Source organism: Microtus pennsylvanicus, chromosome 12, assembly GCF_037038515.1.
Source record: "Microtus pennsylvanicus isolate mMicPen1 chromosome 12, mMicPen1.hap1, whole genome shotgun sequence".
Taxonomy (NCBI): Eukaryota; Metazoa; Chordata; class Mammalia; order Rodentia; family Cricetidae; genus Microtus; species Microtus pennsylvanicus.
The window spans coordinates 59,017,950-59,042,730 of NC_134590.1; the positions used below are offsets into that span (position 1 = coordinate 59,017,950).

At 45.2% G+C, this 24,781-nt stretch overlaps 1 protein-coding gene across 2 annotated transcripts in view; it reads right to left on the reverse strand.

Moving 5' to 3' along the window:
- The window catches only part of Stx18 (syntaxin 18), a 102,526-nt gene that overhangs the window by 29,891 nt on the left and 47,854 nt on the right, over positions 1–24,781 (reverse strand). For both annotated transcript variants that reach the window (XM_075943709.1, XM_075943710.1), the window contains exons 2-5: positions 14,662–14,729; positions 2,026–2,141; positions 443–520; positions 211–277 (exon numbers count right to left, since the gene is read on the reverse strand). In XM_075943709.1, the coding sequence (XP_075799824.1) occupies positions 211–277; positions 443–520; positions 2,026–2,141; positions 14,662–14,729 (329 nt within the window). The remainder of the gene's footprint in view (positions 1–210; positions 278–442; positions 521–2,025; positions 2,142–14,661; positions 14,730–24,781) is intronic.

Consider the following 24,781-nt stretch of genomic DNA (forward strand, 5'->3'; position numbering starts at 1 on the left):
GAACCTCAGTGTGATCAGGAAAACAAAGAGAATCTGCCTCATGGGCTGCTGTGGCTAACAGACTGGCCAGCACCACCTGGTACACAGTATGTCCTCGGCTTCTAAGACCGCATTCGGTGAAGGCTTCGTGCACAGAGTCAGTGCTTTAGGAGCTCAGGCTGCCATTCCTGTTAGCCCTGTTTTAACTGAGGAAGGAAGAGCAATACTCACAGTCTCTTCTTATCCACCACACGCTTAACTCGGATGGCTCTTTGTTCAGAGTAAAGCTTACATACTCCTGTTGAAGCAGAAAATACCAGAACAGAGAACATTTAAAATGGCTTCTCAGGCGAAGGTATCATTAATACTAATGAGATACTGCAGTCTTCAGCTAGCAAAGCTCTATTCTAAATTGCATCTCCTATGAAATACCACATTTGACCTTTAGAAGAAAATGAAATACTTTTTAAGTAATCTTCAACGAAATCCAAAACCGCAGTCCTGTGTTCCTTCACTTGCTGGGAATGTATCTCCTTGTGGGCTGTAAGAGAGAAGGACAGCACTCAGGTCTGTGCTCAAGGACCCTACAGAATAGTCAGCTTCCTCGAAGCTCTTGGTCGAAAGCATGTTCAAAAGCACAGCTATAAACCAGCCTCATGTCAAGTGAGACTACATTTTTAAGAGTAAGATTTATTAGGGTTCACCAGGTGAGAGATTAAACCCATAGAAACTGCAGTCAAACAATTTATAGCTCATTACAGCACCAGGGGAGCTGCGTTGAACTAGCTCCTTCCGGAATGCTGACCTGGCTGTATTAACAGTTAGTGCTGAGGCTCACCTTCAAGTGTCATGCTTAAATCACATGTGCCAGAGCACGGACACCTCTGCCTGCACTGCTTTCAGCGTACAGTGACTGCCTTCTCCCCTCAGACACTGAGTGGCACTATCCGTAGTAGCCTGCTCTCCAAGAACCTTTCCCATTGATGAGCCACAAGGGCCAGGCCTATGCCAGTTCCTATGGTGAAACCCTGCTATCAGTGGAAAGGCTGGGTGCAGGCATGATGCCAAGACTTCACAGAAATACCTCAAATGAACCAACTGAGGTCCAGAGGCAAGAGGTCACCGAAGGTCACAAATGCCTGCCCTTAAGAGTATGGGGCACAGGTTATGTTTTTACTAGAGGGCTGTATAACCTGGGACTCACAAAATGATCTGGATACTCTGCAATGCTGCACACATAATTTTGTGTGATGTATATTTCCTGGTAAGCTTTCATTAGACTCTCAATTATTTATTGATCAACATTCTCTGAGACGCTTCTCCACCAGAAGTCAGCCATGACTCCAATAGTAGCTGGCAATTTTGACCTCCGTAGTTCTGATGTATGTGCTTAAAAACCACAGAAGACATATGGCTGGGAAGCCTAGCTCCTCCTCTTCGGGGATGAAACCCAGTGAAGGGGAGATAATACTAGGCCCCTCCTGCCAGGCAAGGCTCTAGCATGTTGTAAGAATTCAAGTGATATGCCTAATTACTTCCTATACTGCTTCAAAGAAGTTGAGCCCCGGGAAATTAAGTGACTTGTCCAAGGCCATGGAACTAGCACGTAGCAGAGCTGGGGTGCATTGCTTTTAAGTCATGGCTGCAGAGCTTCCTCTCAACCATGACATTTCAAATGGGGGCTGACTTTAACAGGACAACTAGATCTTAGAGACTACTGCCATCTGTCCTGCCACTCAGAACATTGTCACACATGCATGTTTCCACAAATATACAAACGCCTGCAACACACACAATCTATTCCTCTGGCCTTGGTCTTTTGGTAGGTTATAGATTCTATTTAGAGAGGTCTTTTCCATTCCTGCCTTCCAATTATTTAACTTGAGTGAGGTCTTTTCAGGACTTTGAACAGCTTAGCTTAGAAGATGGACCAGGAAAGAAGGACTTTCAAGTTTTACGTCCTAAATGCCATTCAGAAAGTAAAGGGGATCATAAGTGGCAGCAGTGTGAGTAGTTAACTGTTTGGCACATTCATGGGATCTTCACCTTCTGTTCTGAGTTGTTGAATTGCCTCTGAACAGGTCCTAATGAATATCTGGGCATCCTGGTCTATCTGGTCTCGCTCTGTGTCCGTCATCCTCCCATATTCAGACATGGTATGGCTAAAAAAGAGAAGAAAATGTGAGGGTGGCATCAGTGAGAACATAATGCAGTCCAGGTAGAGTGTTAAGAAAGGTTTCTCTGACCAAGTGACACCGAAGCTGAGACTTGGAGAGGGGCTGCTCAGACCCCCAGGTGGAGCGGAGGCCATGAGGTGCAGTCTTCTAAACAGCTTCCACAGCAGCAGGCCAATCTAACATGCTGCAGCACACAGCTTTGCTGGGAACAGAGGCTCTGCCTGAGGACTGCATAACCTAATAACTATGTTAGAGTCCCAAGCTGTTCACCCTGTAGGGACACCATCCGAGAGTACTTGAAACATATGAGAAACTTCTGTGGGCTGTTGTCTTTAGATTCTAGAAAGCAGTTTTCAAAGCTCACAATAAAAGGTCTCTAGAAATAAATTTCATTTCTCCTGATGCTAAGTTAAACCATCTGAAGTGACCAGGCTGGTAGGGACACCCACTTTCAGTAATAAGATCCTGTACAGCACAGAGCACATGGCTCACATTCACAAGCACTGGGTGAGTGTGGCATCTAACCATGAGGACAAAAGACAAAGTCTTGAGCATTCTATTTTACCTGTGACCCAGATCACAGGTTTCCACTCTGTTGTGAGTGGCTCTGACCACTGGTCTGTCTTATCACCTACCGCACCCCAGAAACAATGGCCTCCCATAGAACTCACCCAACGTTACTTTTTCATGCCATGCTGGTCAAGAGATTATTGTGCCTCCATTCCAAAGCTGCCCTCTACTTTCCTGCTTTGGGACAGAGCTGGGGCCACCTCTGATCCTCACCTCTGATGCGCTGCTATTTGCTTCTGGCCATGCTTTGCTTTTCTCCATTGCATTTACTATTCCCAGAAATACCAAAAAGTCTTTTTTCCTACAAAGCTATGTGGAAGTAAGGACTGTTTGCCTTGTGTCTGCTTCCCTGGTAAAATCAGGCAGCACCGAATACCTGACTAACAGCCAGATGCTGAGCACAATTCTCAGTGCTTTATGTGTATCTGATTTCTTATTTAACCTCACAAGTCATTCATTCATTCCCTTGTGTATGTCCTGAGCCCTCTTAGGATAAATACTGCACTAGGGTTCAAAACTGAGTAAGGCCCATTTCTGATCTCCACAAAAGGCACTCAGTTGTTGGAGTGATCAACACGAAAACAGAGAGTACCAAGAACAGCACTGACTGGTGCTGATGTGGAAGTGGTCAGCTCATGTGGGATGGGGTGCTGGGCAGGACAGTAGAGGAGAAGGCGTGCCCTGACAGAGGATGGAGACAAAGACCAGATACGATTCCCCACCTTTTGGGTGGCAGTTTGAGTGAACATAAAATATCCACTCCACACTTGGGCACATATGAGTGAAGCAGGGAAAGGAGCAGGAAGGCTGGTCCTGTGTAAACCAGGCACCTGGGTCCAGAGCGGGGCAGCACATGACATGCACGCAGTGCGTCTCCACACTGATGTGTCTGGCACCTGGCGACACCATTCCTCATATAACAGTGTTACAGTGACCACTTATTTAAAACTCAAACACAGACACTCCACCCTCCATTCCCAGTGCTGGCTTCCCCAGCAGGACAGTCACTGGAGGATTGTAAACAGAGCCATTTGCACATTGTTTCTCCATAGCAGATTACCTCAAGACTGAAGATTCCTGACCTCAAGTGCTCCAGTCACAGCTGAGAGACCACTGCCACTGTCCAAGAGAATTAGAAACGCTAGGTGCAGGCAGTGTCTATAGGCGTGAGGGTGATAGATCTAAGAGACACTGACAGGCAACATGGGCTGCCTGGGAACGGAGGCAAAGGAGCAGCCTAGAATGCAGCTATGTGTACACAAACAAGCATCACAGTCAGGACAGAGGGCCCAGGCTGGAGGGAAGGAGCTGATGGTACTGAGCCAAAGGTGTCACACCGAATTTAGGGCTTTACAAGTGGGGAGCTGGCACACTTACAAGAGGGCTCCCTACTCTGCTGCTCCACTGTGTTTTAAGAGCATGAGATCCACAGAGTGTATTTGAAACAGAGCAGGCCAAAGTTATCAAGACCACAAGTCAAGTTACAATAACAAAATCATTACTATTCTGAAAAGGTTAAACATCTTGTAAACAATTCCAAACTATTCTCATGGGACATGTATACATAAACATCAAGTTTTATTTCCTTGATTATGAGGAGAAATAATTTTGTTACAGATCTCAATATAGCTAAGTAGTAGATTCAATTAGAGGAGACTATGTTATATATGAATTTGAATTGGTCAATTTACTTCAGGAGGAAGGTGGTGGAAAGTGAAAAAATACAAGTTTATTTTCTAGTTCAGAAACTTAAAGGAACATGTTTCTCCTTCTGACTTAGTTCATGGTGCATGAAGAAACAATAAATTCAGGGTCAAAACCTCACTGCCCTTCTCCTGACTATAGTTTTATATAGAAGCTGCCCTGCATTGAGGGTAAAGAAGAGGAAGAAAATAGCAAAGGCTTTACTGTTCCAGATGCTAAAGGCTATGGCAACAGTTAGGACTATAGCTTTGTTTTTTCTGGAAATGTTAGAGACACAGCAAATTTATAGGGTATACTGGGCATATAATATGCATGGTCAATACACATTATAAAATTAAATTGTTAATACCTAGGCTACACACAGGAGCTGAATGCAGACCGTGCTTTCAATAAATTATCAAATAGGTGACATAGACAGGCCTATGCATATAGATGTGTTATATCACACAGCACAGGTTAATATTCAGCAATCTTTCCATGTTCTAATCTAGGGCACTCTGTACATTTACCTACTTAATTCTCAAAACTTCCAGGTAGGTGCTGTTATATTTCCATTTTACAAATGAAGCAATTGAGTCAAAGAAAGGCTATCTAACTTGCTAAGATTACACAACCAGTTATTAACAGAGATGGTTTTTGACCAAGGCAGCCTGCTCTGGGGTCTTAACTTCATCAATCTCTACAATACTTCTTAGGAACAAGGTCACATGTAGGTTACTATCGCCTCAATCTTCCTATGTAGCTGAGGAAGGCCTTGGAATTCTGAACCTCCTGGTTCTACTTCCCAAGTGCTGGGATTACTATGTGTGTCACCATGGGCAATGAGGCAGGCGTGTTTGGACCAGGATGCTAGGTATGATTGAGGGAGGTAAGAATAAGCCCCTAGGTAACAATGAAAGCCGGAGAGGAGGGGAGGACTTCAAACTGGCTGGAACACAGGATAGGTGGGACTGCTGTCTGTAGCAGTCTTCAGAGCTAGTCAGAAACTCTGGAGCCAATGAAATGGCTGTGTGTACAAAGAGAAATGAAGTGACAACATGTTACACGGAACAGCAGTGAAAGGTCAGGCCTGGAGCTACTGACTTCAAGCTAAGAATCTTGCCTTGTTCGTCTCCATGTTCATTTGTTTGCTTGTTTGTTACTCAAAGCTGGGGCTGAACCCAGGGCCTCACACATAACAGCAAGTGTTTACCACTGAGTTAGCTGTGTGCCCAGTCTGTCTTGTCTCTGTTTCCTAGCACTTATAATGGGTAGGGGGTATGATAAATTTCTGTTGAACTCTAATTTCAGAGCTTTTGAGTTTGGTGGAGTATCCCCTGAAACCTCAGTACTGAGAAGAGGACGTAAGAGGACCAGGAGTTCAAGGCTAGCTTGGGCTACATAGAAAGAGCTCCTCTCCCCATTTCAACAAGGCAGACATAAAGAAGGGAGGAGAATGGCAGAGTTTGGGTGATGGCAGGAGGTTCAAAAAGGAGGAACCAGGGATGTGGAACTGCCTGAAACAGAACAGCTGCTGCAAGCATAACTTAAGCAGACCCTGAGATCTGGGCCGCTGTGCTCAAAAAGGAAAGCAGAAAGCACTAGGAACTGAGGCAAACAAGCTCAGCAGAAAAGAAGTAATGCTCTAAAGACAGAATGCCTGTGACTTAAGGGGGGGGGGGCAGGGCTCTTCTCTCTGTGGTGAAGATCTCGAGGAATGCAAGGAGACCTAAAGGAATGATGACTGGTCTCTTCAGTGCCACACTTAGTCAAAGTAGAGTCACTGAACTTGGAACACAGACCCACCCAACAGCCCCACTCAGATGTTTACTGTGCACTGCACATACGCTTAAAGCTGAGCCCTGGCCCCTCTCTCCACAATGCTCTCCAGTGGCTTTCCCCAGGATGTGCTGCTAGCAGTTCACTCCTTCTTGTTGCTCAGGCCAAACCCTGACATTATCCCTAGCTCCCCTTTACCTCTTAGTCTGTATAGATCTATCTACACATTCTGTTGGCTCTACCTTCAGAACATTCCTCAGAATCTATCCATCAACATCTCCCATTCAATCTGCAACTGAAGCTGACTCTAGGATCTGCTGCTTCTGCCCAGCCCCTCCTCGTTTGCTCGGCACACCAGTCACACAGGTGCTCTAACAGATTTGGATCCTGTGAAGCCCTATGCATAGGCCTTCCAAAGCTCCTAAGACCAAAGGCTGTTAGGATAGACAAAGCAGTTCTTGAGAAACTCTCTTGGCTCATCTCACCCACCTCAGACCTTGGCTCGGGCTCATGGGCCTTCTGCTCCTTCACCTTCTAAGCATGTTGCACATGGACCCTGGTGTCTGAACAAATGACTCTTCACTTCCAGTTACTTCTCCCTACTCTGCTCCTATGGGACAACTGAGGTGAATGGGATCAAAGCTCCCAGTTCAGAAAGGCGCTGGCTTCTGAAAGAATACAGAACCTGCCACCAGGGTAGACCTATACAGCACTGGTCCAAACACACTGGACTAATATCCTCTGGTTCCATAGTCCCAGTAAATGGAGCCCATTCGATAGAGAGAGAGGGAAGGTCTGATAAAGGTTAATCTGAGAACACTGACTACTCAGGAAGGAGGGGAGTCCACAGAATCACTACACAGACCCACTTGACCTTGGATACTGGAAATTGATGGTGCTGTTACTCTTTTAGTAGCAACAACAAAAACGAACAAAGTTGTTTTCCCAAGTGGTATTGTTTTGTTGCCAGGGTTTCATGGAAAAGGCACAGAGTGGGGAGATTATTTTAATTAAGGTCATTCTAAGATCCAGCCAGAGGCTGCCTAGGCTTCATGCTGTTCTGCTCTAGTAAAATGTCATTATTAAAAAAATTAAATGGGTCAATAAAGTCTGAGCTCTACATTCTGGAAAAAATTATAGCTTCCTAATTATGTCAAACTTACAAAGCCTCATGGTCTGAAGGCAATATTTCTACCCATGTTCTTTCAATTCTGTGATTACACTGCTTATAAAATGTTCCTAGGAACAGGCCAAGGCCAGCACATCGTACTGGGAGGGGGGCTGTAAAACTGCAAAGCTGGCAACACTCTACAACCTTCAGAAAAGAGAACTTGGTGGGAGTGGATGAGGGAGGCTTATTCGCATCTTCAGGGATAGCAGTGTGGGGGCACTAGTCCCTTGTCCTGGCACTTCTGTGTGCATTAGCTTCCCCAGAGTGAATCTAGGTTTCTCCCTCTTCAGCCTCCCAAGAGAGGAGCAGGAATTTCCCTGATGGGCACCCTGGCTAAAGGAACTGGGTGTGTACCTAGCCCCATCCCCTTCTCACCCTCATCTCCAGATAGGTCTGTCCCTGTGGGCAGTCAGCAGAGTTTCCCTTTATTCCACTGTCTCCTAGCAAAGGCACCTGGCTGCTAGCTGGGAGCCAGGGACTATGACTCTCAGTGGCACTAACCTGACTAAGTCACCCACAGTCTTAAGTTCTGCTTGTTGGCCTAGTTTACTCCCATCCAGACTCTGTTTGATGGTCAGGGCACTATGGGCCATCAGAGTTATTTAAGTCAACCATCACTTACCAAGGGACTTTTGTGTGCTGGGAATTCACACATTTAATCCTCATGAGACTATGATTCACATTGCATCAGAAAGAAGCACAGAGAAGTGATGTGAGTTGTACACACTGACTGATACCCAGCCAAACTGGACAGATGTCTGGTCCCAAAGCCCATGCTCTTTCAAAGGTGGCAGACCACGATACGATTGAACTGGGGTGTAAGGGTTAGCAGAAGACTAAATTTCTACAAAATGCTGGGCTAGTTAAGAGCAAAGAAGCTTCAGGGACATAGTTCCATGTGCTGCTCAAAGAGGCTAAGGATGTGTTTAAGCTATAGCACTGGCAAGATGAAGTCCCAGTCCCTAGGGATTAGCCCCAGCATTTGCTACCACAGTGGCTGGGAAGAGAGAGGCTTGGGGCTGCAGTGGGCTGAACTGAGATGCCAGTTTACTGTGCAGTTCAGGAACCCTGGGATTCCATCACAATCATCTTCAAAATCGACTAGAACGGCAGGCACCATTCTCCAAACAGCACTGAAACTGGAATTTCACATCATTTCAAAGGTGACAAAAAGTTATCTTCTTTTATCTCACCCCCAACCATTTCCACATGTGAAACTGACCTTAGCTAAGAAACAGGTAGTGGGCAGAAGCTAGCCTGGAACAGGACACTGCAGTTTGGAGACTAGATGGTTTTAGGTGACTGTGACAGCACTGGCGGTGGCCTGAGCCACACCACCTTCCATACCCCTCATCATCCACCTGGGTCAGATGCTTTTCCAAGGCAATGGAAGTGTGAACAAGAGGCTTTAACTTCTAATGTGGATTAAACCCCACATTAAAAAAAGACACTTCTGTCTTTGTAACAAAAGTAGCTTGGAACTCTTGACCCTTTCTCCTCTTTTCCTTATTCAAAATCTTGCATCTCTTAACAGCCGGAATTTTCCCATGTTTACAGTTACATTTAACACACTCAAGCCTCAGTACAATGCTCTTCATAGTTCTGGCTTTTGTGGAAAATTAGCTTATTCTGGGCATATAAACATCCTTGTTCTTTTTGTATTGTGCCCCTTGGTGGGGTGGATCCTTCTTAGTTTCTCCTCCTGTTGCTCTGACAAAAGCAACTTCAGCGTGGAAGGCTTTATTCCAGCCCACTGTTCAAGGTAGGGTCCATCATGGAAGGCATGTCAAGACAGCAAAAGCCTGACTCAGATGATCACACAATGGGAAAGCAGAGGGCAATGAAAGCTAGTGCTCAGCTTGCTCTGTCTCAAACAGTTCACAATCCCCACCTAGGGAAGGGGTCTTGCCTACAGCTATGGTTAACCTGACCTAAATAATTCCCCACAGGTACTCAGACGCTTATCTCCGCGGTGACTTGGAGTGTGGTCAGGTCAGCTGACAACACTATCACAGAGCTCCACACATGTCTAGGAGGGCCTCAGGAACGGTCAGCATGCCTGTGTGAGTGCCACTGGCAGGGCACAAGACTTTCAAGAAAGGTTTATAGAATTGCACCTGCAGCCTCGGTTGTCAGAGACAAGGAAAGGAACTGGAAATTGCTAGGTTCTAACCATTTGCATTTCCTCAAATAATTGCAGCTTCTGGTTAGCAACCTACAGAGTTAGTACCTGATGCAGGGACACCTTCAGAAGTAAAATGTACACTGCCACCTAGTGTTCACCAGCCAGCTAATAGAGAACTTTGTGCCAGTACTATGCAGCAGGACATCTCAGGGCATTCTGAGCACTAAAATGAAATACGTCTAAAAGCATAAAATTGCTTGTTCAGTTTGGGGACTGCTCATCTTCACCTGGGATATGAGTTTCTCTGATGAGGAATGTGCATAAACTATTTCCATTTTGCACAGATTTTTTTTTTTTTTAAAGTAGAGTGCCTGGAGTGCAGACACTTGTTTCCTACAGGGAGAGTCCGAGAAAGAGGCTCATGGGGCTGTCACTCCCGTGGCAAATTCTTCATGGCTGGATTCTGATGACTTGGTGAGTTCCATCCACAGTGAATCCACACTGTGGCCAGGGTAGGACCAGATGTCAACACTACAGTGCTCCTGTGTGCTGATGGCTAGAATTGAGGCCAGAAGTCCTTCTGGATGCTCTGGCCAAACGCTTTCTTGGCTTTCCAGCTGAAACAACAGCCTTTGGCTCCCCTCAGCACTGCTGCATGTCTCACAACAGGACAGACACCGCTCCAGGTGCCGCAGGCATATTCACTGGACACACGGATTCCCTCCCTCCTTTTGGTCATTTGGGTGACTCAGGTCTTCCAGATCTCAGCTCAAGTGTCACTTCTTCAAAGACATGTTTCCTGACAAGGCCAGGGTCTTCCAAACCCTGGAGCTCTATTTTTTGTGGTGCCCCTCCTGTTACAGTGTTGCCTGCTTGTGTGACAAAGAGCAAAATGACATGGAGTGGAGTATGTCATGTGACAGGCACTTAGTAAAAACGAGCACAGAGAATTCAAGGACTAAATGAGATAAAATAAGCATTAGTACAGTGCACCTCACAGATGACTGTGTGGGGAGACAGAACTGCCGTCTGATGCAGAAAGTCTTTCTCTGTACTGCAAGCTCCCAAATAAAGACGGAGAGACTTATTAATTATAAAAATTCAGCCTTAGCTTAGGCTTATTTCTGCCTAGCTCTTATAACTTAAATAACCCATTTCCATTAATCTATGTGCTGTCACGTGGTTTGCGGCTTTTATCTCTCCCCTTACATGTCCTGCTTCCTCTTCGTCCAGCCTTTCTTCTTCCCCGAGTCTTCTCTGTCCCCAGAAGTCCTGCCTAACCTCTTCCTACTTAGATATTGGCCATTCAGCTCTTTATTAAACCAATCACAGGGACACAGTGTAAAGGAATATTCTACAACAGTCTGACTATAAAGGGGTCCTCAAAATGCCTGGTCCCCAGCTGGTTAGTACTGGATCATGACTGGATCATCAGTCCACAAACAGCATCAAGGAGCTACTGGCAAGTGGTGCCTGTCTGGAGGAATCATATCAGAAGACATGTCTTTCTTTGAAGGGTGGTAGCTATCCCATTTCTCTCAGTTCTTGGTTGAGATGTGAGCAACTTTGCACTGACAAACTCTGCCATGACTTTCTGCCTTATAGGCCCACAGTAATAAAGTTAACTGACCGTGAACTGAGACCTGGAAACAAAATAAACCATCTCTATGTTTTAATTTGCTCTCTCAGGTATTTGTCATAGGGATGAAAATCTGACTAACACAATAATTATGGCACATTTCAAATGCAAAGTAGAGACAAATAAGACAAAAGAGCCAAGAAAATACCCAAAGTTTTATGGTAGAAGTTAAGAAAAAGAAACAAAAGCTGGAATAGTCAGAGGAGGTGAAAATACAGTTGGACTTCTGCATTTACAGTGCATTCTTACAGACAACCACACTGTGAGCACATGGGCTCTTCTCTGTCTGTTCCTTATGCTGCAGCAGAAAGTATTTCAAGAGCACTGACCCTGTGATGGACACCATCAGACATCTGCAGGTGATTCCAGTAAGCACACACAGGCATGCAAACACTCTGCCATTCTGTGAGGGTCTTGAACACCTCTATGATGCAAGATCCAATGCCCCATGGACACCAGGGGAAAAACCACACTGTTGTAAGACATTTTAGGAGCTAATTTAAAGCATGATGAGATGCTATTTCACACTACTTATAATGGCTATAATGAAAGACTGCCCACACAAGACACTGGTGTGGATGTGGAGCACTGGCAGCTCTCCCCTGTTGTGACGGGTTATGTGAAATTACTTTGCAAACTGTCTGATAGTTGATTTTAAATGTTCCAGTCCACTGCACCATTGGGCTCTGGCTTGGGGGTTTGTTTTAAGGCTAAACATACACCTGCCAGATGAACGATCTAGCAACCTCTCACCTTGCTATTTATGAACATTAGTGTTCATAAAGACTTCAGGGGGCACTCAGTCATAGCAGCTCCTCCATTTATAATAGCACAGAACTAGAAACACCCATTTCTTATGTAAATGAATAACCAAATTATGATAATTCAGCTCAATGTAATATAAAAATAAAAGAAATAAGAAAATAAATGGGTATTTGGGGTACTAGAAGGTAAGCACATGGGTGTGCTCTGTGTGACTCCATTTATACACAGTTTGAGAGAAGTCACTAGATTTGATGATGAACAAGTCAGAAAATGAATCTGGGAGAACAGAGATGGCAATGGAGCTTTCTTTGCGGGATCCCAGTGCAACAAATGGTGATGCTGGTGGGCATACATCAGTGCTCTGAAAACACACCAAATCCAGCCCCTCAGGTCCAGTTCTGTAGTTCTGTGCAATCTGGAAGTTAAGAATGTTTTGTTGTTGTTGTTGTTTTTCAAAGGTAATAAACAAATAAGATATGTGTCAGAAAGCATGCAGGGCCCACAAAGTCTGAGGTGCAGCCCTCTTTACACTGATGTTTGGAGTGAAATGAAACAGTATGGGTTAGGGAGGAAGCAAGATAAGTACGTAAGTGGAAGGAAAGAAGAGCGCCAATCCATCAAAACCAATGGGAACCATGTATGTAGCTGGATTTCAGAGGTATTGGAGATGGAAGGACGGGGCTCAAGTGGGGCTTTCACCTTCTCTGCGGTGGATGGAAATGAGGAAGAAAGAGCAAAGCAGAAAGGACACAATCCTGCCTGCCAGGGAATTCAAGCTTCAGAGAGGAGTCTACCAGGAGGATATCTCAAGGGGCCGGTCCTAACCATACTATGTAAAAACTGTGAACATCTGCAGCACTCCTAGCCCCATGGCTTGTTCCATCTTTACCCGTTACCATAAATTCTTTGCCAGTCCTCTAGCATGCAGGCTGTAAAAAGGAGAGACAGTTTTCTGTCTTACTCCCTGATGTGCTCTAAGCCTCTAGAATTGCAGAAGGCCCTGGACAGGTGTTCACAGATCCATGTAAGGGTGCTGGTCAGGCTGAGGACGCCCCTTCAAGGTCAATGCCAGATGCCCTGTGGCTGTGGGAGGCTGTGCTGTGCACTGCAGGCTGTTTGGCATGCCTTTGCCCCACACCTGCCTGATGCCAGTAGCACTCCTCTTGCTGCTAGGACAAAATCTCTTGAGATGCTGCCAAAACCCCTGTGGACAAGAACCAGTGGCTAGCCATGGGCCTTGGGGAGATGAGGGATCATTCATGTATTATTTGACAAACACTAATGGAGTACAATGTATAGCTGAAGCATTATAAAAATATGAATGCAAAGTTGATAAGGTCTTGGATCTCACAAAATTTACAAAGTAATGACAAAAACCTATTAGCCGATTAAATAGTTATACACTGTGACCCATGTTCAAAGAAAATATACATGTTGGGAAAATAAACAGGAGAGATTTGTCGGGGGTGGTCTTAGAGAAGGCCTCTTGGAAGACACAGTTTAATTAAAGCCTTAGCATGCATGGGCATGGTCTGTCCTCCACATGCTATACAGCATAGAAGCTGAGGGCTGAAGCTGAAAGGGGGATGTGTGGAAGGAAATAATAAGTACTTCATCTGGGCATGTCCTGAAGCTAGAAAGAGCCTGGAGCCTTCCAGGAAGGCTGGTAAGGCTGGAGGTTCATAGCAGAAAGGGTCCAGGAGGCTTGGGTTGAGAGGAGAAGGTGCACCAATACCAATGCTGTGGATCTACTCAGATGGCGATGAAAGCAAATGGCTACTGACTAAAGATTCACCACCAGGAGGAATGTGAGCATAAGTACACAAGAGGATGAGTAAAGCCTTCATGAGATATGCTGTAAGCCAGACAGCTCTGTTTCTGTCTCCAGGAAGTGCCAAAAGAAGGAGATTCTCATTAGAAAGAGAAATGGTGAGAAAAGCACAAGCCAGTGACAGACACAAGGGTGAGGGCTGGAAATAGGCTCACAAGAACGCTTCCAAACCAGAAAAGCCAGAGTCACAGGCAGGGATGGCCAAACATAGGAAAAAATAGCCTAGGAGAGCCTTAAAAACCTGCCCCTCCCCAGGTTCAGATGACATGGACACATGTGTCCACACCTTTGTGCACAGTACTATCCACATTCAGGCAGCAAGTGTCATCCATTAGTAGAAAATGGTACCAACAAAGAAACACACAGACCGTCAGATATTGTTGCTGACATGTGGCAACTAGTGACTTGGTGCAAACCTGCCATGGTGGTTTTGCTTCACTCTGCAGATACTCATTTACCCGTAGCCTAACTGAAGTGCTGGGGAGTGTTTATCAACTCAACAGAAGCTGGAGTCATCTGGGAAGAGGGAATGTAATTAATGCCTCCATCAGATTGTCTGTAGTCAAGACTGAAGGGCATTTTCTTCATTAATGATTGATGTGATGTCACCCTGGCAGATGGTGCAAGGTGTATAAGAAAGTGGGATGAGCAAGCCATGGGAAGCAAGGCAGTAAGCAGTGTTCTTCCGTAGCCTATGCATTAGTTCCTGCCTCCTGGTTTCTGCTTAGGGTCCTGGCCTGGCCTCTCTCAATCACATTCTTGATATAGAAGTATAAGATCATATAAACCTTTTCTTTCCCAAGATGCTTTTGTTCATGATGTTATCACTGTAAAAGAAAGCAAACTAGGACACTGACCTTCCCCACTTCAAGTGTGAGTCAGTAAAATGCTCAACAGAAAGGAATGCAGCCACCAAAGTCACAGAAATAAGAACCCACTTACCTGTAAGCATTAATATACTCCTTCCTGTGTTCCAGGAGAAAATCTCTCAGCTTCCCAATGTGAGAAATCTACAATGGAAAAGATGGCAACACTTTACATGGACAGGTGCACACTGAGTGGGCATATTTCTCCACACAGCACTGTGAACTCAGGAACTTGTTTCTCATTTTGCTGGGAGAGGTGAATGCTAAAACAAAGTCTAGCCATATAGCTCAGGATGGCCTTGATATTGCGGTCCTCCTGCCTCCAAACTCAGAGTACTGGGATGACAAGCATGAGCCACCATAGCCAACTCACAGTTTGGGGTTTAGGATCTCACGGTCACTACTACACTAACTCTATCATACTAACTCTCATGGGCCTTGGGCTCTGGAAATGGCTGCTTCTTCCTAACTGTAGTGACCTATTATGTTAGGCAGACTACACCAGATAGCACACCTCCTGAGCTCAATAAGGGCAATTCTTTTTTTTTGAGTGTATTGTATGCATCTACATTCACAGACAATCATTTCTTCTTTCAAGTGTTGTAGGGAATGGATTCTGAGGCTGAAGCTGCAGGTATACAAACAAGACTTGTGGGAGCAGTACAAGTAGAGATGACTTGGACAATGATTTAAACCTACAGGGATCCTCACCTTCTTTGTGGGTGCTCCCACAGATGAGCAAGAAGCAATGGGTTGTGAAGATATGGCTGACTTCAAGTTTAATGAAAAGCCTACTCTGGGCTGCTGGTGTAGCCTAGGCACATGAGCCCTTTCTGGGATTCTCCAAGCCCTGGTTCCATCCCCAGTACCGAGAACTAAACCAACCCTGCTCTGGAGCACCTATATGCCAGGGGGTGTTAGTAATTCAGTCAGGTCACAGTCTTTAGGAACAAGTGTTCTGAAAGGAAGAGAAGGATTCGCCAGCAGTGGCCTGCTTCTGTCTGGTGACTACTGCTCACTCAGACCTCCACTCTTGCCTCTGTGCTTCTCCTGACAGATCTGCTGAACTTTCACTTCTCCATAAGATTTTCTGTTAAGACCAGCTCAGGAGGGCTGGAGAGATGGCTCAGTGGTTAAGAGCATTGCCTGCTCTTCCAAAGGTCCTGAGTTCAATTCCCAGCAACCACATGGTGGCTCACAACCATCTGTAATGAGGTCTGGTGCCCTCTTCTGGCCTGCAGACATACACACAGACGGAACATTGTATACATAATTAAAAAAAAAAAGACCAACTCAGGATAATTTTCACTTTGCTGTGTATTTAAAAGGACATCTGCACACCTCCCATGCTGTTAAACGCTGACTAAGCTTTTATACGGATGCTTCTCTTTTCAGATTCATCATGGGCTACCCAGGAGGCCTACACAGTGTCTTCACAAGCCTATGCACAGGAGACACTGAAGATAATCAGCATTCTCACATGAGACAATAGACCAGGTCTGTCTGGAGAGGTGTGGGAGCTGCTGTGAGATAATGCTCTTGTACTCTGTAAAGATTTGTCACTTATATTGGTTTTATAAAGTGCTAATTGGCCAGTAGCCCAGAAGGAAGTATAGCCAGGGCGACCAGACTAGGAGAATTCTGGGAAGAGAAAAGGCTTGGTCTGTAGTCGCCACCCAGATGCAGTGGAAGCAAGATGAAAACGCTGGACTGAGAAAAGGTACCAAGCCACGTGGCTAAACATAGATAAAAATTATGAATTAATTTAAGTTGTAAGAGCTAGTTAAAATAAGCCTGGGCTAATAGGCCAACCAGTTTATAATTAAGATAAGCCTCTGTGTGCTTCTTTGGGACTGAACGACGGCAGGACAGAAACTTCTTTCCACACACAGCTCTGATAAGGAACCGGAAAGATTCTCATAAAATGTTGTATAAACTCCAAAGAGAGCCAGACACAGGCCAGACCCAGCTGCTACCTACAGTTAGCTTGTTCTAGCCTGCAATGGAGAAATGGTACTGTAGGTGAATGCAGAAGCAAGAAGGCCCCCATGGCTCACAAAAAGGCAAAGACAAAATGTTTCACTTTTAAAAGTCTAACAAAAGGACCCCAACTTCACCTGTTAAACAACAGCATATTTTCATCCAATGAGTTCATTAAAACAGAGTGAAGTGGTCAGGCAGTGATGGCGCACATCTTTAATCTCAGCATTAGGAAGGCAGAGGCAGGCAAATCTCTGTGAGTTCCAGGACAGCCAGAGCTACACGCAGAAACACTGTCTCAAAAATTAAAACAAAACAAAAAGAGTGAAGCTTACTCAGGATTAAATGTAATCCTTGCTAAGTTAAAAAGTTACTTGATATCATCAGGAGCCCCTCCCATAAGGTTGCTGGGAGAATTAGTTGTCTTCACGGAAGTGGCTGGGTAGGATGCCCATGCTCCAGTGGTCAGCCCTCCACCCCTGCACATGAGAACAGCACCAGATTATAAGTTATGAAAAGAAGAGATGAACTTGGGGGAGTATAATGTTTGGGGGCCTAAGGTAAGCTGGAAGGGGCCAATATGATAAAAAATATATGTTGTATACATGCATGAAATCACCAAAGAATTCGTTTAAAATGATATTAAACTCAACATCAGCATACTATATAAAATGAAACACAACAAGGAGACATTAAGATTTCTTTGTGTGCGTGTGCAGGTATGTGTACATGCAATGTGGAGGCTAGAGGCTGGTGTCCAGCATCTCCCTCAATCACTCCTACACCTTACTTGAAGGCTTCCCATTCAGTGCTTTTTTAATTCTAGGCATTTGAAGGTGAGAGATTTTTGGTTAAAAGAATGACTAGTAAGAGATACCTAGAGCAACAACTAGGACCCAACAGTCTCTAGCTACTGCATCTAAGTACTTGCAGTGTTCGTTTATGTTCTACTAAATGCTGTAAGAGCCCATTAAAAACCACCAGAATAAGGCCTGACTCAAAACCTCCTCCGGGGCAGATAGAATCTCAAAGCTCTGCATGCGCTAGCTTGTGATGCTGCTGCAAACCTCCCAGGAGGAAGGAACTATCATGTGCCCATTCTACCAGGGAGACGACTGAGTCAGAGAGAGATCCTCCTGGCTCAGAGACTCAAGGGGGTTGAACTCTGTATGGAAGCCAGGCAGTCTAAGTACCATGCCTTATTTCTCCAATACCTGACTCACAAGGAGGACGAGGAGGAACCGGAGGCCATATGAGCTGGCAGTTCCCTTCTGGTGTGTCCATTCCTCCACATACTACACAGTCATAACAACCCATGAACTACCAGACACTTGCATGCTCGGTAAGAAACACTGCTGAGCAGCTCAAATATGCTATGATCTGTACCCCCACAGCATTTGTATAATTTGGACATCATCCACTACTCCAATTACTAAATGTGTAAACAGGCCCTACACAAGGTCACAAGGCCAGGGAGCAACAGAACTAGAAGAGATCAAAAATCAGACACAAAGGCAATGTTTATTCTGTACTGAACTTGAGTTTTCATGTGGGAATGCTTACATTTGTTGATTTAAAAAACTTCATTTAAAAATTTTTAAAATTTGTTATTGCTTGCACATATGTGCTAAGATATGTATGCCATTGTGCACGTGTTGATGTCAGAAGACAATTTGGTTGTGTTTCAGAGATCAAATTCAGGCCATCATGCTTGGGCAGCAAGAGTTGGGCTGAGTCATCTTATCTATCCTAAAACATCTTTTTAAAGTCAAAATCTTAACTTTAAATGTTTGTATATAGCTAGACTTGCAACAGATGTCTTCACAGACCCAAGGTTTTTCCTTTGAAATCAGCTGCTGTTCCATGTTTTGCAACCCAGGAAGCTCAGAACTGGTGAGGCTTGTCAGGGTGTTAGGAGGAAGGTCCACACACAACAGGATGGTCAGAAACACTTTTGGGAATGATGGTGGCCATTTATTTTGATCCTCGATCACCAAGCTACCTCAAACACAATTTACACTTCAAGGATGCATGTGCACTTGAGCCGATCCACGTCCACAACGAGGAGAAGCTCCAGGCAAAAACTGTATGGAGCGTGAAAAGGGGATCACAGAGGAAAGTAGAATAAGCAGTGGGGAGGTCACCCCCTGTTCTTGACTGCTTGACTAGTTGTGGGGTAGTAGGAGGGAGGTCACCCCCGTTCTTGCCTGCTTGACTAGTTGTGGGTTCTGCAGTACCACCAGCAACTGCACAAGACACTTCTCTGATGAGGTCTGAGAGCTGCACTATTATGGGTAGAGAGATGTGAATTTAGACGTCAGTTTGATACTATATACAATTAGCAGAATAAAGTAGTAGGTTCATGTAGTGACATTTTAATTGTATTTTAATAAATAAAGACTGCCTGAAGATCTGAGAGCAAAACAGTGCCACTGGTCAGCCTTACAGACCAGGTTATGGTAACACACACCTTTAATCCCAGCAGCCACACCAGTTGCCATAGAAGTCGGGTGGTGTATGCCTTTAATCCCAGCCCTAGAGGGTTGAGGGAGACAGCTATCAGACACAATCTCATTCTACGATTACCTAGAGACAGGATAGCCATTTCAGTCTGAGGTCGAGGTAAGAGCAAGTGGCTAGCTGTTTGTTTTTTAGATCTTCAGGTTGAACCCCAATTTCTGACCCTGAGTTTTTATTAACTGTGCTTTAGGTTCACTCTTGGGGCCTCTGTGCTCACCAACCCTAAGTTCTGGGCTAAAATTATAGTACTGGCATGTTTCCTCCTGTGGAGAGGGTCTTAACTCTACTGCTTTAAATAAAGCAGCTGCTTAAACCCTCCCCATAACATTTGTGCCACCATTGCACTGGTGGTCACAAGAGGCCATGCTGGCCATTATTATAGTTCACAGTATGCAAGTACCTTCTAATAAGAGCCAGTCAGCTGGGAGGACGCTTCCTGTTAGCACCAGCTTGATTTCTCCATGTTCTGTGACAAAAGTCTATGGTGTCTCGGCATTAGGATTTTACCGTCAAGTTTGGGTGGACAGCCAGGATTTGTGGCGATAACCTATACTGTTTAGGGGAAATACCCCACCCATGATGCTGGTTGCCTGCCAAGTTTCTAATCCTGGACTTCTGTTTGACTTATTCCTGTTTGTAAGGCTCTATTCATGGGCAGCTTCCGACAGTGTCTTCTGCTAGTTCCAGGCCAGGTTAAGCACCCTTGGGGCAAGCATAGATAGGCTACAACTTGTTTTGAATTGCTTTCATGTCTATTACTAGTCCACAGTAGTTTCATTTTCTTTCTTCATTTTTGAGACGAGGTTTCACTGTGGGTAAGAATTCCTGGAAAGAAGCTGTCGGCAGAGGCTGACTGGAACTTCAGAGATATGCAAAGGCTGAAACATTGCAAGTCCAGCGTCCTCCAAATAACCATTTCTTATAGGCTACCTATGTGTCAGACCTAACATCCTATGACTAACAGATAGGAATCCTTTGGAACATATGAATAGACCCCTAGTTTGCACCAATCAAAGGGCTAAGAGTGCCGTCAGAGAGCATGTTCAGTCTATACCTGAGATTTCTTCACTTTGCCATAGTCGGCCTTTCTGGTGCTTCCACTAATGTGTGTGAAATGTCTTGCTTTATGACTTCTTTGTTCTGTTACTATAAAAAACTTCATGAAACTGCTTCTCTGTTGGAACAAGGGATTGGGGTGATCTGAATCTTTCATCCCCTCTGAGAAGAGAGCCTGCTTTTCAATAAACAGCTCTGTGCACCTCTGGCCTGGGACTGAGGACAGACTCACTCACAGAAATCTGCCTGTCTTTGCCTCCTAAATGCTAGCATTAGTTAAGAGGTGTGGCCACCACTCCCAGCTCATCAATTTGGTCCTTCACACTGATTTTCTTTTTCTTCTTCTCTTGTTTACACCTTTAAAAGTTTAATAACAGAAATACAATGCTCTAGGGTGAGTCCGAATAGAAGAAGCACTCTGTACCCTCAGGAAAGCAAGCTTCCCCTGTGTTAACTGGTCCAGAACTGCACTACAAAATGTCACATAAACAGTTCTCTTGCTGCTTAAATGTCTCACTGGTTAATCCCAGACAATCCTCAGTCCCTGGTAGATAATCTCACATGCTTCCATTTCACTATGGCTCTTGGTTTCTCGTATTTGCAATACTAAACTAAAATATATACACAAGTCGTCCAAAGTTATTTTCTGTAGAGCTTGATCAAAATATGATTTGTGGGAGAGATTTTAAGAATATTTTATCACATTTCTGCTGAATTGGGGGGGGGGAGGAATAAAAACTCACCTCCACAAGGATGAAATCCTAACTCAGAGCTGCACACTTTCCCCATTAGATGGCAGCACTAGCCTTAAAGCAGAGGCAGGGCATTACAGGTGGTCACCCAACAGTCCCACCGTTTCCTCCATCCTCACCCCCACCCCAAGGGCTTTTCAACTTTTCTTGTTCTTTCACTTAGTTTGGAATCAAAGGATTCTTCCAAGTTAACTGTTCTGCACACACTGATTGAAAGGACACCATTTCACACCTACATGTGTACTTCAGATGAGTTTGGGAAGTTTACACAATGAGGCACTGGGCAGAATGGACACAAAAAGAGCTTAGGGGAACATGGCTGCCATTGTGGAGACCGGACCAGCTTTGTTTAGTGTGCCACCTACAGAACAGTACTGCTACTTCCTGGGTGCTTTGTAAATTATTCAAAGCAAGATAATGAAAACAAAAGCACTGAGGAAATGGTAGGATTCCTGAGAACGGCCGTGCAGTCAGTGCAGGACAGTTCAAAGCAGTGAACACAGCAGCGGCGGACTCCCCAGCCCAGGAGGACAGGAACTCTGCTCTGCTGGCACTCACAGGCTACCAACAAAGACTCAATGGACTTCAGAACACTAAGTACCGATTTGCATAATTTGCCTCTGAAAGCACAGAACTAACTTGGTGTGCTTGGACCCAGCTGAAGCCACCTTGGAAGAAGTCTGAATTAGGTCCCAGGAGAGAAGCTTCCATCTCTACAGAGAGCCTGGCTCAACCCTGCTTGTCCACTGTGCTCAGTCAGACAGCGGGCTCCTTAGGACTAGTCTATGTAAGGTTCTTTCTTCCAGGAACTGTTGAGTAAGCAACTGCTATAATCTCAGGCTTTCTCCTTCCCCTTTTCCCTACCACAGAATGCTGGCCCTCACTGCAGGCAGACTGGAGGGAAGACAATCCCCACAGCAGGGGCTCTCAACCTGTGGTTCAGGACCCCTCTGGAGTCAAATAACTTTTTCACAGAGGTCACCTAAAACCAATAGAAAACACAGGTATTTACATTATAATTCAGATCAGTAACAAAATTACAGTTAGGAATGAAAATAAGTTTTGGTGGGGGGGGGGTCACAACAGGAGGAACTGTATTAAAGGGTTGTTGCACTAAGAAGCCTGAGAATCACTGTTCTGCTGGGGAGCTCCTTTCCAGCCCCCACAAGTCCCTCCTGAAATTCAGCCTCCCAGGTTACTTCTGAGATCTGCTCTCCGCCTGCAATGAACTGCAATCTGCTTCTTATGTTCAGCCCTCGGCAGGGTCCTTGGCATTTTGGGTATACTTATTCCAACATAGGCTTATTCACAAGCTCATAAAACACACACCCAGGCCCATCTCTTTTTGAGTTCCAGTTGTCTTCTGGACACTCCACTAGTGCATCAAAGGAAGTGTGTCCTGGAAGGCACTAGGGCAACCACTCCACTCTACTCTGGCTCATGGATCACCACCAGTTGTCCCCATGATCCCAAAGACTTGATATCCTCTCTCACTCTCTGTTTCCAAGTCAGAAAATCACAGGCCTCCATTATGCTCACAAATAAACCATACCTGTGAGTTCTGTCTGCCACTTGCCTTGCTAAGCATCTGCTCTAGGAGCTGGCCCCATTGCTCACTCCCTTCCTACACCTCAGTGCTCATCACTCAGGCTCCTTCTCATGCCCTCATCTTTGCCACCACCAGCTACCCAAAGCAGCTGGGTCCACAGGACTCCACCTGTGGTATTGTGGCTCTCGTCCCTGTTACTACATAAAGCCTTCCCAAGGCTAGCTGGCTGCATCTGGTCCTCATCAATGGTGTATGTAGGGTGCTGTCAGTCTGCAAACTTCGCTTTTTTTCCCAAACAGCAGCTCCCAGGATTCAATCCATCTTCTAAGAGACAGACAGGAACCATGTGTAGCAGAAATCACTTTTTCTAGTCTCACCTTTGTATTCTAACTTCCCAGAGTCTTGAATAGCAGAGAGTAGGTAGGACTGGCTGGATAGTGAACAAGGCTTAGTGGCACTGTGGGGTGAGCACAGTGACCTAGAGCTTAGGGTACTGGCAGCTAACTTAACCTGCAAACTAGAGCTTTCTTCCTGATAGTAAGCTCCTATCCCCCAAAACAGAACAAACAGCTCTCAGAAAACAAAAACGCTGCCTTCTTAGTGCCAATACAAAGCAAAAGGACTCACTGCTGGACTGCAGAGGTTGAGCAGCCCCACAGCAGCAATGAAGCTGAAGCAGCGCCTGCTTTACAGCAAGCCTGGACTCAACCTGAAGAACAAGCAAACCATAGATTACTCTTCCTCCCCACTCCTTCAGGGCCCCACTTTCTTCCTATGCTACCTGAACAACCTTGCCTTTCCCCTCCATCCTCCCAGAACCCCACATTGCATCTCTGTGGTGATGGTTAGTGTAGTAGTCCCTGTCCTGCAAAGCTTGGACACTGCTACTTTACTAGACCTTTCTCTTTGCTTAGCAGAAACTGCATAAAGAAGAGACTTACTGCCCCTGCCTGGATTCTCTGACCTAGAAGACTCTAGAAGACATCTAATTGTGAAGGACAGCACATGGGAAGCCCACTGCCTCTTGGGAATTCATTCCACTTCAAATAGTAAACAATTATTTTTCCCCTGAATGAAGTTCAATGAGTTAGGAGCACAGCTCAGCAGCAGACACTTCTCTAGCACACGAGGTCCCTCTCTCAGTGCTCAGGGCTGGCTGGAAGAAACCTTCAAGTGTTGCATTCCCTATACACAGAGGCTTCCCTTTCTCTAGGCTAAACATTCCCAGAATTCTCATGAATTTTCTACCCGAAATAATATCTGTGGCTTCTAGACACACTTATCACCTTAAATATATCAGGTCATGGGCCTCACAAGTCAACATGATGCCCAGAACAGATTGGAAGCCTTGTGTTGGCAGGAGCCACTGCCTCCCATGTCAGTATTCTTACTGACGTCACTTCAGAATGCCCACTCTTGAGTCACTGAGTCAGGCTGGCTTTACATCAACTTGGGGAAGATGATTCCCAATAGTGCTGTTGATGAATTATGTCTTCATTTTGTCCATGCTTTTCCTGGCCTCTTGTCATTTGTAATTCTGATCATTTTGTCACTGAAAACAACTATAATCAAAAAGCATCAATGTTTTAACTGTATTTCAATTTTAAAAATCAACAAAGAACCTGGGAGCTCAGCAAGGTGGCACATGCTGGTTCAGGCACTCCAGAGACTGAGGTGGAGGGAGGAGATTTAGCTCAGAGTACCCACCTGCAGAGTAAGTGCAAGGCCCTGAGTTCAGTGCCCAGGATCAGGGTAAGGAGAAAGATGACTGCCAAAAAACCACACTCACAGACACACAGATACACACAGATACACACACACACACACACACACACACACACACACACACACACACACATACACACACACACACGCCAGATCATATTGGCTTCGCCTGCCATTCATGAAGAGCTGGCCTCCGCTCTCCTTCAGCAGGACACTGGGCAACAGGAGACTGAGCTATAGACTAACAATCAGGATCAGTCAGCCCTCAGCCTCTTGGCATTGCTTGTGGAGTCACCTTTATCACACTAACTCAGATAAACTAGGATTTCCAGCACCCAAAGAAACGAAACACTCATCTTCATTAAAACGTTTGTTTGGTTCAGCAGCATTAGTGTGAATGACTGTTTTGGTTTGGTCTGTCTGTTCAGGGAAAACAATGGCCTCCTATAATTCCACTAAACAGAGTGCAAGGGAACCAGAACACATAACTGCAATGACAGGAACTTCAGAACAGCTCAACTCTCTAACCAAAGGCACAGAATGTGGTTTTTTCAAGTATGGCTCAGAGGCCATGGCTGGTGGCCTTGGGAGTCATGATGAAGTTAGCTGTGTAC